General features: G+C 35.3%; 2 protein-coding genes across 14 annotated transcripts in view; one reads left to right on the forward strand and one right to left on the reverse strand.

Annotated features, from left to right (window-relative positions):
* The window catches only part of LOC148274736 (uncharacterized), a 181,203-nt gene that overhangs the window by 5,239 nt on the left and 161,855 nt on the right, over nucleotides 1–14,109 (reverse strand). The window lies entirely within an intron of this gene.
* LOC148274737 (carbohydrate sulfotransferase 11-like) lies at nucleotides 1,596–13,580 on the forward strand. Of its 13 annotated transcripts, none has more exons than XM_088236731.1 (9): nucleotides 1,596–1,635; nucleotides 3,950–4,214; nucleotides 4,620–4,831; nucleotides 5,797–5,955; nucleotides 8,553–8,706; nucleotides 10,124–10,177; nucleotides 10,384–10,557; nucleotides 12,040–12,215; nucleotides 13,312–13,580. In XM_088236731.1, the coding sequence occupies exons 2-9, from the start codon at nucleotides 3,966–3,968 to the stop codon at nucleotides 13,439–13,441; spliced, it is 1,308 nt and encodes a 435-aa protein (XP_088092857.1). In that variant the 5' UTR covers nucleotides 1,596–1,635; nucleotides 3,950–3,965; the 3' UTR covers nucleotides 13,442–13,580. The 13 variants fall into 13 exon arrangements, with proteins under 13 accessions (XP_088092857.1, XP_088092859.1, XP_088092853.1 ...); XM_088236733.1 differs by having other exon boundaries at nucleotides 1,596–1,856; nucleotides 13,312–13,571; XM_088236727.1 differs by having other exon boundaries at nucleotides 1,596–1,646; nucleotides 3,918–4,214; nucleotides 13,312–13,571.

The following is a 14,109-nucleotide window of genomic DNA, read 5'->3' on the forward strand; positions in this document are numbered from 1 at the left end:
TATTATTTACCTTGCTTATAATATACAAGGTTTATATTTCAAAAAGTGGATTTTTATGCTATTAAATATCTTAAAATTTATCTAAACTATTGGGATCAGGAGGGATATATTAATGTGGGCTAATCAGGAACTTCTCAGCATTTGCTCACGTGGAGAGGAAACCACTTAAAACTCTTCAGGAGAAGCCGGCCTGTTGGCAGTAGTCAACAGGCCTTCCGTTCCACTAGAGGAGTGTTCGGCATTTTGTTCCCTACTTTGGTTTATTTTACCAATTTCCTGCGCTATATTTATCATGTTCTTTAGGTATTGGTACCCAACATAAAGGTATCAAGATGATGATAAAATTAAAAAGAACATTTTTTTTACAATACAGAAAAAAAAAGTGAAGACAAAAAGCGGTATGTAACCAGATTGTCATCAACTTGATTCCCATTTTCTAAAAGTGAGTTATTTATAACTAAAAATAATAGCCCCCAAAATTCAAATAAAAATGAAAATGTTTTTTTTATTTCAGAAAAATATTTAAATGACATTGTAACATCATTGTCATTATCCACACCCAGTGGTGCAAAGGGCACTGCATTGGTACTCCAACTGCAGCATATCTGCATCGTTTTTGTTACTTGGAAGGCAAGGTGATCGGTCTAATGTTTCAGGCGCAGTGAAGGATCACCTTTAAAGCCAACATTTCACATCTCCTGCTAAAAATCGAACCTGGGACCTAAAACATGATAGACAAACGCTCCGACCAATATACTACGAAGAGGACTTATCTCCACTCGATTTCTCGTTTTATATCCTAAACAAGAAACTTTAGTAGATTCTTGGTAACAAAAGTCTACCATGTATGCAAGAAAAGCGATTTATTATGAGTATTGATAAATCGAAAGTGACGGTTTTTGACCGGATGAAAATATAACTAAATGTGAGATCAGTATGAATGGAGATATTCTGAATCAGGTAGAAGAATTTGTGTATCTGGGAAGTATGTTTACTAGGGATGAAAAGACTGGGAAAGATATTGAAAGGAGGGTAAATGCCGGGAACAGGGTGAACGGTGCACTGAAATCTACTTTGGCAAACAAATGTTTATCGCAGGATCTAGCGAATGGGCAGCGAAAGAACGGCTAAAAGGATCTACGATGCGAAGGATGCAGGAAACGAGGAAGACTGAGAAAGACAAGATCAAGTCCATCAAATACTTGAAGATGGACATGTCAAGAGCAGGAATAAATAAATAATCAGAAGATGTATAAATGTAGAGGAAGCGAGGTCTGTGTGCAAAGACAGAGTGATATGGCGTTCTATCCTCTCGGGAAACGGTGTAATGGTTTGATTGATAAGAAACAAAATTTGGTACATTTTAACAGTTTTTTGTTTTTTAAAATCGATTTTAGTAAATCATTAAGCCTTTAAAAATAGGCAATAAAAATGCAGCCTTCAGCCTAATTTATGAAAGAAAGAAAATACAACAACTATTCTCCAAATAATGTATTTTATGTAGTCAAAAAATCTTCTTAATAACATATTGTGTGGCAGGTTAACAAGTGTTAAAAAAATACAAACAAAAATCATTCGAAGCACATAATATCGGTATATTGTTTTAAATTATCAGTGAGCTGTGCCATGTGATATGTATATTTAAAGTTTATCATTTCTTTAATTCTTACAAATTAAATTGATATTTCGATATAATATTTTAAAAATCAGATAAATCTTTTGAGAAAATAGTAATTTTAGTATTGGGTATTTTCACAGTCTGGAATTTAATAAAATCAGATGTCTCTGATATTCTAATACTATCAAAGCTCGGAATATGAAATGGAAGAAATCAGGATGTTTAAACATAGACAATGGTGAATGTGAAATGTGATCACTTAATCCAGCCAATTACAGGCTGTTAAGACCTGTAAATGCCTGGATTCCATGTATCTTTTTAAAGAGGTTCTCCATCTCGGTTGTAGTGTTTGAAAGTTGATTCACATACCTGTTTTTTACTTCAATACATTCATTATATGGACTGAGAGCTGTTAGTTTTAAATTATTGCTATTTTTACTCTAAATAAAAATAACAATAGTTTTTCCAATCCGTTAGCGTTTTTTTATTTGATTAAAATTGTAAGTAATATTAACAGAAAGCTTTCTAGGTTCCCCAACCAAAAAAAATAATTGATTATTACGCGATATTGCAGTATTTCCAAAGAAATCTCTGGTCGGAACTGTTTCAATTTGACCCTAAAATGGGGTCAACTGTGGTGACTTGTCATAATTCATTTCAACATTCAAAATATTTAAAAACTTAGAAAACAACTCTTTTTAAATCTCATGTTGCCACACCCAGTGGTGCGTAGAGCACTGCGTTGGTACAGCAATCGCAGTGTATCTTGATCATTTATTAGATACATGAAAGCAAAATGATCAGTCTCACACTTCAGGTGCACAAGTCCAGGGACAATGAAATATGCTAGTGTAAAAACACCTTGATAAATAAATATTTCATGTCAACCATGTCGGGAATCGAACCCAAGATCGCTTGCATAGTAGCTAAACCCGCTAACCTAGGGGTGGACAAAATGTTCATATTTTCAACGCACAAAATTTGAGCGAAGACTCTTCCGTCATGAGAAATTTAGGACCTTAATTTACCTTATTTATTTTTATTCTGAAAAATGAGGGCTAGTGCTATAAAAGCTCCTGACGCCACTGCAACCTGTGTAGATCTTTTATGACAGGTCTCCTTAAATTAGTTCTTGTCCTCCAAGCCTAGCTCTTTCTAGTTATTAAGTGGAGGCCAAGTGTTCTCATATTGCTAAATCTCCCCCTCCAAGCCCAGGGTCACAATTACAAATGCTATCTTCATCCGGTACATACCGAGGCAGTATTCTTAACTTTTCTACTATCTTCTTCTACCTCGGTATGCTTTATCGACCTGTTGATACGTGTTTTTATTACGTCATCTCAGATGTCATATGATCAAATCCAACCAATAAAAGTCACCGAAACTTTACTCCGCGTTCAATGATAATTAAAATTAAAGTATTTCTCTTCCTTATTTTTAATAGGCTCTTGTGATAAAAAGCAGCCACTTCAAAACGATCAAAAATTTAATAAATCGCAATTAAAGCAAAGAGTCCTGGCTTGAAAATGATTTTTATGACATTTGACAGTTCCTAAGACGGTATGGTTAACTTTTGTACTATCTCTACCTAATTATTACAAAGCCGGCTTTATCGATATGTTGATACGTTCTTTAAGGAAGACAGGAATAAATGTGTTTGTTTTTCATACTGGAAATATTTTTACCAAATCCCAAAGGTCGTAGTTTTAATGCGTAGATATGTATACTGTGGAGTATGTGAGCCCTCGGTACATATCGATAAACCTACCGGTACATAACTTGAAGATTAAGAGTTGGTAGTATATATTCGTTATCGCTCGGGAGAATTTGTCTTCAACTATGACGTCATAATGAAGGTATGTCACTTAAGTGTGGACCGTGCTATGCGTGTCCCCTTGGTACATATCAATGTACCTTCCCAAAACTTGAAGATAAATGATCGGGAGTGTATCTTCGTAATTGCTCGGGAGAATTTATCTTCAACCATACGTCATGGTGAAGATACGACGTCCTTAACTTTCGATTGTAATCGCGACACTGGCCCTTAAAGTAACAGGCTATTAGGTAGGCGACGAGCGCTCCAACATCCTCAGGCTTCTTTTATGCAACTTATCTTACATTGTCAATGCCATTTCAGTATTATTTTTCATAGGACTTTGAACTGTAAAGTCAATTTATTTTAATTCAGGAATATATTACTAACTCTACATTATCAGTGATAATACCCTACTAATACCTATACTCATTTACAATCAATCAATAAATGGTTGAATATTTATTTTCATGTTTCAAAATACAGGTTAATATTTACCAAAACATTACAACTTCTAGAGACTAACAATAATAGATGAATAATAATTATTGTAACATAAAGAGAAAAATACATTCTTTCGTAAATAGAAAAATTGTAAAAAGTGATCAGAAAATGTTTCTGGTATACAATAAATACACGGGGAGATTCCCGGTAGATAGATTTATGTTTGCTTTGTGTATATCCTTGGCCTTTATGATGGTCCTATTATACGTAGCCATTGTCAACCATGTTACAAATGAGTATGAAGATGAAATTGAAGATAAAGAGTTCTTGAAAGTGAAGGTAAATTACAAATTATGTGTTTTTATAATTATTAACAGATTATGACAAGGAGTTTTTATTTATATAATAGGGACTCGAATATGTTTTCCGACAGATAATATTATCTTTACCTTTTTATATCAGCCAACTTCATCTTGAAATGACAGTTTATGTTATTTTGCCAAAGTGAAAACAATATATTTTTCCATAGCATTAAACGTATCAAATTTCGGGTTTTTGCGGGGAATTTTACTGCACAAAAGTCTGCAGCTGAACCACATAGAATTTTCGTTGAGACTTACAAAGACCATGCTCAGTCGGAACATCACCGAACACCATTATCATCGTCTCTGCATGATTTTGACATGACATATTTAAAGCTCTAAATATCTACTAAAGTATAATGTGCGTTAATTTAATTTACAGTTTGGAATTCCGATAGAAGATCCGGATGAAATATCATCCGAAATGATAAACCAGTTTGCATATCTGAACGCGAGTGAGATGGAGAGACTATCACACAGAATGGAGGACAGGAGACAGATGGTTCGAGAGTCTTGTGTCAAGATGGGGATGGACATGTCCTCAGAACCCAATGGATGGGAGTTTCTCATTAATAAACAACATCATCTTATTTGGTAATTATATTTTGGTACTAACAATTGCGTTACGATGCCTTGGACTAACTGTGGAGGCGACAGATTGGTGAATTTTCAACCTGACGTTGCTGCGACCTGTGTGGATCTTATGTGAAAGGTCCCCATGCATTACAGGTTTAGAAACCGAGTGGAGAATGAGTGTTCTCATATTGCGAAATCTCCCCCCCCAAGCCCAGGCCCTTAAAGAGTCGGGCTATTAGGTAGGGGGCGAGCGCTCTTACATTCTTAGGTTTAACCAATGGTCTCTCGAGAATGCGGCATTTTTTGAGGTATAAAGCATCACATTTACATAGAATGTGTATAGATCATTTATCATCTGCGCTGCAGAACCTATATCTAGAAGTTTCAGAAAGGTCTATTTTAGCAAGGTGATTTTTCAATCTGCAGCGCACTGTAAGGTCTCTAGCGATAACTTGGTATTATAACTCGGTGATAAATCTTACCCTTAATTTAGCATGCTTTACTAAATTAATTGATACGATGAGAAGATGGTTAGTATTTATGTGTATTTTTAGTGCAATTATCAAATGGCTGATGTCATTAATTTGTTCACACAGTGGCATCTCAAAATCGTATGGCCATTAGAGCAGTTGCTAAATATTAATCTTCAGCTGTTGATCAATTATGTTGTTCAATTAATATTATTTAACGACATTTTTTGTGTAATTCTTTTGTAATTAGGTTAGTTATAAATAAAAATACTTGTTCGATACACTTCCACTTATTTATTTGACCAATTAGCGCTTTCATCCAATAATAGGCATCTTCAGCCTCTCTTTGAGGTGTGGCCCTGGCTCGTCTCAGGGGGGTCTCCTGAAAGCGAGTGGTGATGTCCAAATGCTTCACTTGGAAGTGAGTGTGGAAACGAAGAATAATCCGGTATAGGTACAGAATATGAATTAATCAATCGATGATGTATGAAGAAAATAAATCTGTTTTATCAGGTGCAACATCTTCAAAGCGGCATCGACTACTTGGCTGTACAACTTCAATATCTTAGGAGGATACACGCAAAACCAGGCGGCCCATGCCATCCAGCCCCAGTGGCTGGCCAGGCAGATATACCCACGACCCTCTGGACAGGAACTTCTAGAAGCTCACAGGTCTTTAATTCCTCATCTTCCCTGCACACAAATGACTATATATACTTTTAAAAGCCCCAGTGTCAGTCAAAGAATGGCTTAAAGACACCTCAGTTTGGGGATAGTCCTCACAAATATAAATTCTAATATTCTTAGAATATTTGAGGTATTTTATTTTGTTAAATTTCAGGGACAGTTGCACAAAAAACGGTAAGTTAAGAACGATAATGTTTAATATTTAGTTGTCACATTTTATAAAAATTGACGGCATTGGAAGCAAAGACAGCAACCTCCAAAATTTTTTTTTTTTTGTTATGATGTCATTCTGTAGTTTATCATCTTTATTTATATAAAAATCATGAGTGCAAACGTAGTTTAAAATCATACTTCTGATGGTTTGAAAATAGTGTTAAGCAAACAGCAATATCCATCAGCCATTTTGTTCGAACAATGATAGGCTTGAGATTTGAATTTTCAAAATGGCCGTGCCATACAAATATTAAGAAAGTGTTTTGAATTCGTGTTTCTATTAAAGTTAATTTATTAGTGTCTTAAAGTTGAAGTTCAGTGAAAATAACATTTCTAACATTAAGACTCTCTTTGGCATTAGTGTAGCAGTTTTTGTTATTTTTCTCGAAAACACCAAAACGAGAGTTTGCTATCTTTGCTTCCAATGCCCTCAATTAATAAAATGGGTCGCATGAAAAAATGTAAGATAAAGCGGCAACCCATAAATATGAAAACAAAACAATTATATTACAATAATTATAATAAAGCAAAGTAAAAATAAAATCATTAAGTATGAGCTCCAAACAGTAAAGTTTAGTTTAAATGTCTAATAGATTGAAAACAATATCTTCTCTTACCCTAAATTTGATATGTGCTTAGAGAAATAACTTAATAGAGTCACCCATTCTACGATTATTGACCCTGACGTAAGCTACAGATTACAGCAATACAACAGGCTGTAGGTACTCTGGTAGACAATAGCGAGCGCTAACCAAAACCGTTCATTACACCGTTTTCTAAGAAAAGTGCCACGGTTGCTCGGATTACAAAGGGGTAATTATTCCTATTTCGAAATAGAGCAATCTCTTAATCTGTCTTCATTGGAGAGACGTAGAACTGAGATGGACCTTATATGCATTTTCAAAATACTTAATGCTTTAAGTGATGTCCCATTTCTGTTGCAATCAATTTCTTTTCATGTTCCCAACTGTGTCACCAGAAGTCAAAATCTGCTATTTATAAAATCTTCTAAGAGCAACTTTGGTTTTTATGCCCCAATGTTTAGAATGTGTAGATTAGTCAATTCATCACACGACTTGGAATTCTTTGGGATAGATCTTCCGGCTTTTCGTAGATCTCTTTGCGACTACACAGTGTGGGATGAAGTTGGATTGGCATGGTTTAGCTCAAAGTTTTAGGTCTTTCATTTTTTTGAATATATTGTATACAATTATTGTTTTGCCCTTGTTTGTCTTTGCTAAATAGTTTTATGTTCTTTTTGTTCAGTTTCTTGCATTTATGTTTCTTCATGTAACTGTTGTAATTGGCTTAGGTCGTATATATAATAAATAAATAAATTACACGTTTGTTGATAAACTAAAAACCAAACAAAAAAATTGTAACGCTATTGTTCGATGCAATAGAGCTTAAGAGCTCATCTAGAAAATTATTTCTCTAAGGGTATGGTGCTATATTACATTTTGACAATAATTAACTCGTGTTGAGGAAGTAAAATAACTTCTTAAGTTGACATCCCTCACTCTACCTCTTACTTTTTTACAATCATTGAATACTATTTATCTTTATATATATATAATTTCTCTGTACGTGTGATGTCACTGAACTTCTCCTAAACGGCTTAACCGATTTACATGCGGTTTTCAGCGAAATGTAGATCTTTGCACTGTGCGTGTTCGTAGATTAAATTTTTAATTGATTCTGTGAAAAAAAAGTTAGAAGCATAAACTTTTTTTCATTGACCTACCAGGGTTGCATTCGACGAAAATGTATACACACAAAAAATGGAAGGATTTTGTTTTTTGTGTTTAAAAAAAAGTTGGTTTTTGGATGTTTACAAACAACATTTGCTTTTTATGAATCCCAATCAGATCCTTACATTATTTATAATTTATTCCCATTTATTTCTTTTTAATGGATTTTTGGTAATACTAAAATAATATTAAGCGACATTTAATACATTTTTGTGGTGAAAACAGCCGAGTTGGACATTTGCAAATAGAATTCTACATTTGAAAATGAATTATTTTATGTTTTGGAATTCAACCATAAACATGAACCTAGGTACCTACTTATCAATAAAAAATCTTTTTCCAAGGTAATAGCAGGCGAGCCAACGTTTGGGCAGAACAAAGTCTTTCCGGTCCGCTAGAATGCATATACATTTTTTAAACATTAAGAAAGGATATTTAGATAGTGACATTTCGGTCTTGATTTAAATGTAAATAAATGAGGGGCATCTCTGACATTAATGGGTAGATTATTCTCCAATTGAGCAGCTATTGCTGTGAAAGAGGAGGCTAAAGATGCTGAACTCTTGTTGTACACGTACAAGATTCACCCATTGTTAATTATTTTTGTAATTATAATAGTGATCCAGGAAGTGTGGCATTCATCATCGTGCGCCACCCGTTCGAGCGCCTATCTTCAGCCTACAGAGACAAAATGTTAAGTGGTCCTCCAATGGGCATGTACACCAATCTCGCTGAAGAGATCATCATGAAACACAGAAAGAAGAGAGTACAGGTATGTAATACAAACATTAACAAAATTTGTTATATTTTCGGAAAAAGAATCTACTTCTCATTGGTACCACTCCACGGTGCAGGTCGACTATCATCATGGCAATTTTTATTTAGTCTGCAGCGGCTCTGAACAAGGATTTGGAACTACTCACTCTCTTATGTTTTTAAACCAGGAGATGAGTCTTCTTCCTACACTGCTTTTTCTTTCAACTTTTCCTACAGACTATTTCATAAACTCCCTGCATAAAATGTTCAAAGTAGTCGAGCTTTTTTTATCAATTATCAATTGTACTTAGTATTTCTGGCGATGGGGTCACACTCGTAACGGTGTGATCACAGCAGATAACGAGGGGATGAAAGGCGAGTTCGAGCGCCTCGAAACCAGAACCAACCAGCTAAGGGAAGGTAAACTCGACAGAAAAATCCACCAGAGAAGGCAACGGGAAACCACTCTGGTCATCTTTACTCGAACCACTATGGCGAGTACGTCCAAAGCGCAGAACCGATATGCTTTCGCTGTAGTGATCGCCAACGTCGGGGGGACCTGATAAGGCACCGCAAGAAGAAGAAGTATTTCTCTTTCTTTTTTCGTGCGTCTCAATACCCCTTGTTGCTAACTCTGTGTACCCAAGATATTTTAAGCATTCTTTCATAGCACCATTTAAAAAAAAAAGTGTAGATTTATATAATTGATAGGCATTCTAATTGTTTAACATGTTATTATGAGGGGGGAGTCCTACAGTACCTGCAGGCCTACAGTATCGGCCGGTCAGTGTTACGGAAAACTGACACTCGATATTGTTGGTGTGACAGTGTCTCTTTGAGACGTACTCACACAAGCACACGTTTCGCGCGGCGTGAACCTGTCGCTGCTTGTTTACCTTTAATAGGGAGATATTTTCCATCGAGGGAGAATTATCAGTGCAGCTAAAAAGTTCAAGAAGTGCTATCTGGAAAGTACGGAAGTGCATAAAATCCCACAATGAAGATTGGATACAATGCAAAAGTTGTGAAATGTGGGTCCACAAAGCTTGTGCCTGCATTTCTGAGTTGTTTAATGACTACATTTGTGATTTTTATAACATATTCATAGTATTGCTGACACCCAATACTGGCTGCCACATTTTTAAGACCTAATTTTTTCAGGTTTTGCAATTTCAATGTTTTTTCTAAGTAATTGTAGCTAAGAAGAAACTTCTACGTGGTTCAATTATAATTTTGTAAATTGGCTATATGATTTTTGTGGAATCGACAAAAATCATAAGGTCACGGTACTGTAGGACTTCCCCCTATACTTAGTGAAATTCCTGAGGTAAAAAAAAATTAGAAGACCTTTAAGTCCTTAGGTCATAATAGATATAATGGTAGCCATCTTTTAATGGAAGTTGGCCATCATCAAGATGATTTTCACTTTGCAGACTGCAGCCGAGAACGATGCAGAAGAACTGCAATTATACCAGTTAGAGAATGAGGTACAGCGATTTCTTGTTTATTTGCCATAAGCTTCCCTTGGATAATAAGTTAGTTAAATTTCAGCTAGGCACTCTTTGTGACATGTCTGAGATCCATATGCAAACATATTATACGAAACAGGTTTCATTGTGTTGATTCAAAGCTGTCATTTCAAAAATAAAGTTTGATAGTAAAATATGTTATTTGTTTTTTTTTTACTTTTCAGGAAGACGAAAGCTTCCTTCATCAGCTGTGGCCGACATTCACCGAGTTTGTAAATTATATTCTAACTGAATCCAAAAGCAACAGGACTCTGGATATCCATTGGTCTCCATACACTTCATTCTGTTCTCTCTGTCAGTTTGATTTTGATGTCATCGTTAAGTTTGAAACATTTGAGGTAAAATTTGTATCCAATTGAAATAAAACTAAATTATTGTATTGTATTGTTAAAAATCAATATTGCAAAAACCCATGTACTGTGTAATACTTCGTGCCTTGATGGTCAAAATCCCCTGACTCTGTCAAACCAAATCATCGAAAGGGTCGAGAGTTTCAAACCTGGGAGTACTGAAATGGCAGCTTTCAAAAAGATTAAGTGCGGTTAGGAGTAGCAGACGCCACATTCAACGGTATGAAGGCCGTCTGGAGATCGGATATTTACTCAGTGAAAACCAAATGCCGCCTATAAAACGCTTGCATAACACCTATTCTCCTCTACGGATGCGAATCGTGGCACCTCACTAGGGCCCAAAACAGAAAAATTCTGAGTTTTGATAATAGGTGTCCCAGAAGAATCTTTGGTGTGCGGTGGTTTGACTTTGTTAGGAATGAAGTAATGAGAGAACGGACGCAGCAAACTCCGGTGACAACTGTCATCAAGCGAAGGCGATACGGTTGGCTAGGCCACATCCTGCGGATGCCTCACAGCCTTAACCACACTTGCCTACTTTACAAGGCAAGGCATCAGGTTCTCAACGTCCTGGACGTCCACTGCTGATTGTTCGTTGGGAGTTTATGTCAGAACTTCGGGACGAGAACCTGACTTGGGATGACGCAAAGGAGTTGGCAGCCGATAGAGATGCATGGTGGCTCTTTGCGAATACCATATGCTCCTACTAGGGAGCGGACATGGAATAATGATGATGGAATTATTGTATGCTTAAATTATTAACTCCGAAAAGGCTGTGCTAAAAAATTCCTTTGGGAACGGTACTGTTACACCGGTTACATTAAGCAAAATACGGAGTTTTCTAAAGTTTAGACATTTAAAAAAAAAACATAAATACATACTATTTAAAAATTCCTTTATAAATATTTTATTTGAAAAAAATTCATAGCATGAGCCAATCTATATGCCAAGATCATCAGCGACTTCTCTGATTGTGATTCGGCGATCGTTCATAACCATTTCATTCACTTTTTACAAGTTTTCATCGGTTGTTGAAGTGCTGGGGCGTCCGGGGCTTTCGTTATCTTCAACGTCTTAACGGCCATCTTGGAAACGCTTATACCACTCGTAAACTCTTGTTTTACTCATATCAGACTCACCATAGGCCTTTGTTAACATTTCACACACTTTGTTACACTTTGTTTCATTTTTTACACAAAATTTGATACAAATTCTTCAATCCATTTTTTTTAGCAAACAAAATCGCCGAGCTCATAAAAACACGTCTAACTTTAGTGGCTGCCACAGACAAAGTAAACTATGGATACAGCTGATAATTTTATCATACTTCAGGGGCATGTATATCTATATATAACATAACAAAAAAATAATTTGTTGTGCATAAGGCATCCGAATGAAATTCTTGTGAATTGCTGTATATTTTAATGTAATTTACTACAAAATGTCTGCATCTTACATATCTGTTTGTAGGAGGATCAAAATTTCTTAGTGCAGAAGGCCGGATTGACGAATTTGCTAAGCCCACACTGTCGGAACTCCGGAGTAGAGAAGAAAGACCACAAGGGAAAAGAGACTACAGATATCCTACAGGAACACTACTCGCAACTAACTCGGAACAAAATATCAGAACTTTATGAATTGTACAAGTTAGTAAAAATTTATTCATACAAACAAAAAAACCGTCACGCCGTTTTTGTAACAGAAAAGCCTTGGTTTTCCTAAGTGATTCTGAACAAGTTTGAGACATCCTCCATATGCAGAATGCACATTAGGCATCGCTGCAATGGTTCTCACCTGTTCAGAATCCATGTCCGGGACTCTGCCATTTGTGAATGTCAGCTTGATGGGGAAGATTTAAACCATGTTGTTTTGGATGCCCCATAAATGATTGTTATCCTGATTTCCTATCCGACCTCTCTGATATTAATATCCCATTCCCTATTCATATTTTAACTCTCCTGTCCCCACATGTATTTAAAATTCTATGTAAATATCTAGTTATAAATGGTGTTATAAATAGTTATAAAAGCTGTAAATATGTTATATTATTACATGTATATATTAAAATTAAATACTAATTTGTATACAGGTGTTCTTTAAACCCTGTCACATCCGAAACCACAATGATCAGTATGGGCAAGAAGGCATATTAGCATATTTAAAAAAATATTTAGAACAAAGAAAATGTTTAAAAGTAAAATATTTAAAAAAACAAATTGTTGCTTACTTCTGCAGGGGAGAAGTGAGAGGAGCACGGTGCAGTATCAGATTCCCCCCCCCCCTCAATTCTCCCCTGCAGAAGAAAGCAACCATTTGCTTTTTTGATATTTTATTTTTAAAAATTTAATTCATTCTAAAAAATTATTTTAATGTGCCAATATGCCTTCTTGCTCATACTGATCATCGTGGTTTCGGATGTGACAGGGTTTAATGAACACCCTGTATATTATATTACTAACACATGTGTAAATATGTATTAAAAAAAACAAAAAACTCGACACCGGCCAGAATACCCGAGTCGAGAGGAGAAAAGGCCATAAAAACGAAGAAGAATCACGCCGTTTTATCATTCACCATTCTGACTATGTTTAAACATCCACATTTCCTCAACTCTTCCATCGGTTGACTTTTGCGAAGTTAAAAGGCTGAAACCTTCATCATGCGGGTGAAATTCATCCGGCTGAACCAATTTATGTATTGCTCGTTTTTTTTTCAATGTATTCATTTGCGGATTTATTTCAGGAGTGATTTTGAAATTTTCAACTACAGTGCCGATGAATATTATAAAATGGCTAAAGAAGACTCGCTAGAAGAATCCGAAGAAGATGAAACAGTAGAAGAAAGTAATGAGATGACTGCCGATTTTCATTGATCTAATATAATATATTTTATTTTTGTAAATGCTGTCATTTTTTCATAAAGCTTGTTATCAAAACGGTTAGCATCAAATCAAAGATTTTGTAGAAATTTTAAGCAATGTCCTATAAACGACAAAAAAACAATCTGGTTTTTATTTTAATATTTTTGTTTCCAACCTATATTTATTTATTTATATATACGCCCAATGGGCATTTTTAAGGACATATTTATGCATAGATAATTATTATAAAGGAAAGTAGAAAGACACAATGGTATATAGTAGACTTGGTGGGAGTGGGAGCGGGAGAGAGGTATTTATAATTGAATTTGATTCAGTGATCGTTTGAAAGAAGACAACCTGTTATCAAAGAAATCAAGACTGGTATGTTAGTTGCCAGACCTAAGAATTTTGGGCATAGGGGAATGAAAACCATAGTCAGTTCTATGGTTATCGGTATGAAAAAGTAAGTTTTGTCTAAGGTTTCTAGTTGGGATATTTAATTTTATTGAGCTCAGTAGTTCAGGCGCATCAAAGAGTGAGTTGAGAATATTATTATTATATTATATTAGAATATTCTTGATGTGAACATCATAATATGGAGACCAGATAACAGAGGAATACTCTAGGTGAGGGCGAACTAGGGAACAGAAGAGAATTTTAAAGGTATTGATATTTTTGAA

The sequence above is a fragment of the Micrasema longulum genome, unplaced genomic scaffold (assembly GCF_059751315.1).
Source record: "Micrasema longulum isolate JH-2025_06_02 unplaced genomic scaffold, ASM5975131v1 h1tg001597l, whole genome shotgun sequence".
NCBI classification, from domain to species: domain Eukaryota; kingdom Metazoa; phylum Arthropoda; class Insecta; order Trichoptera; family Brachycentridae; genus Micrasema; species Micrasema longulum.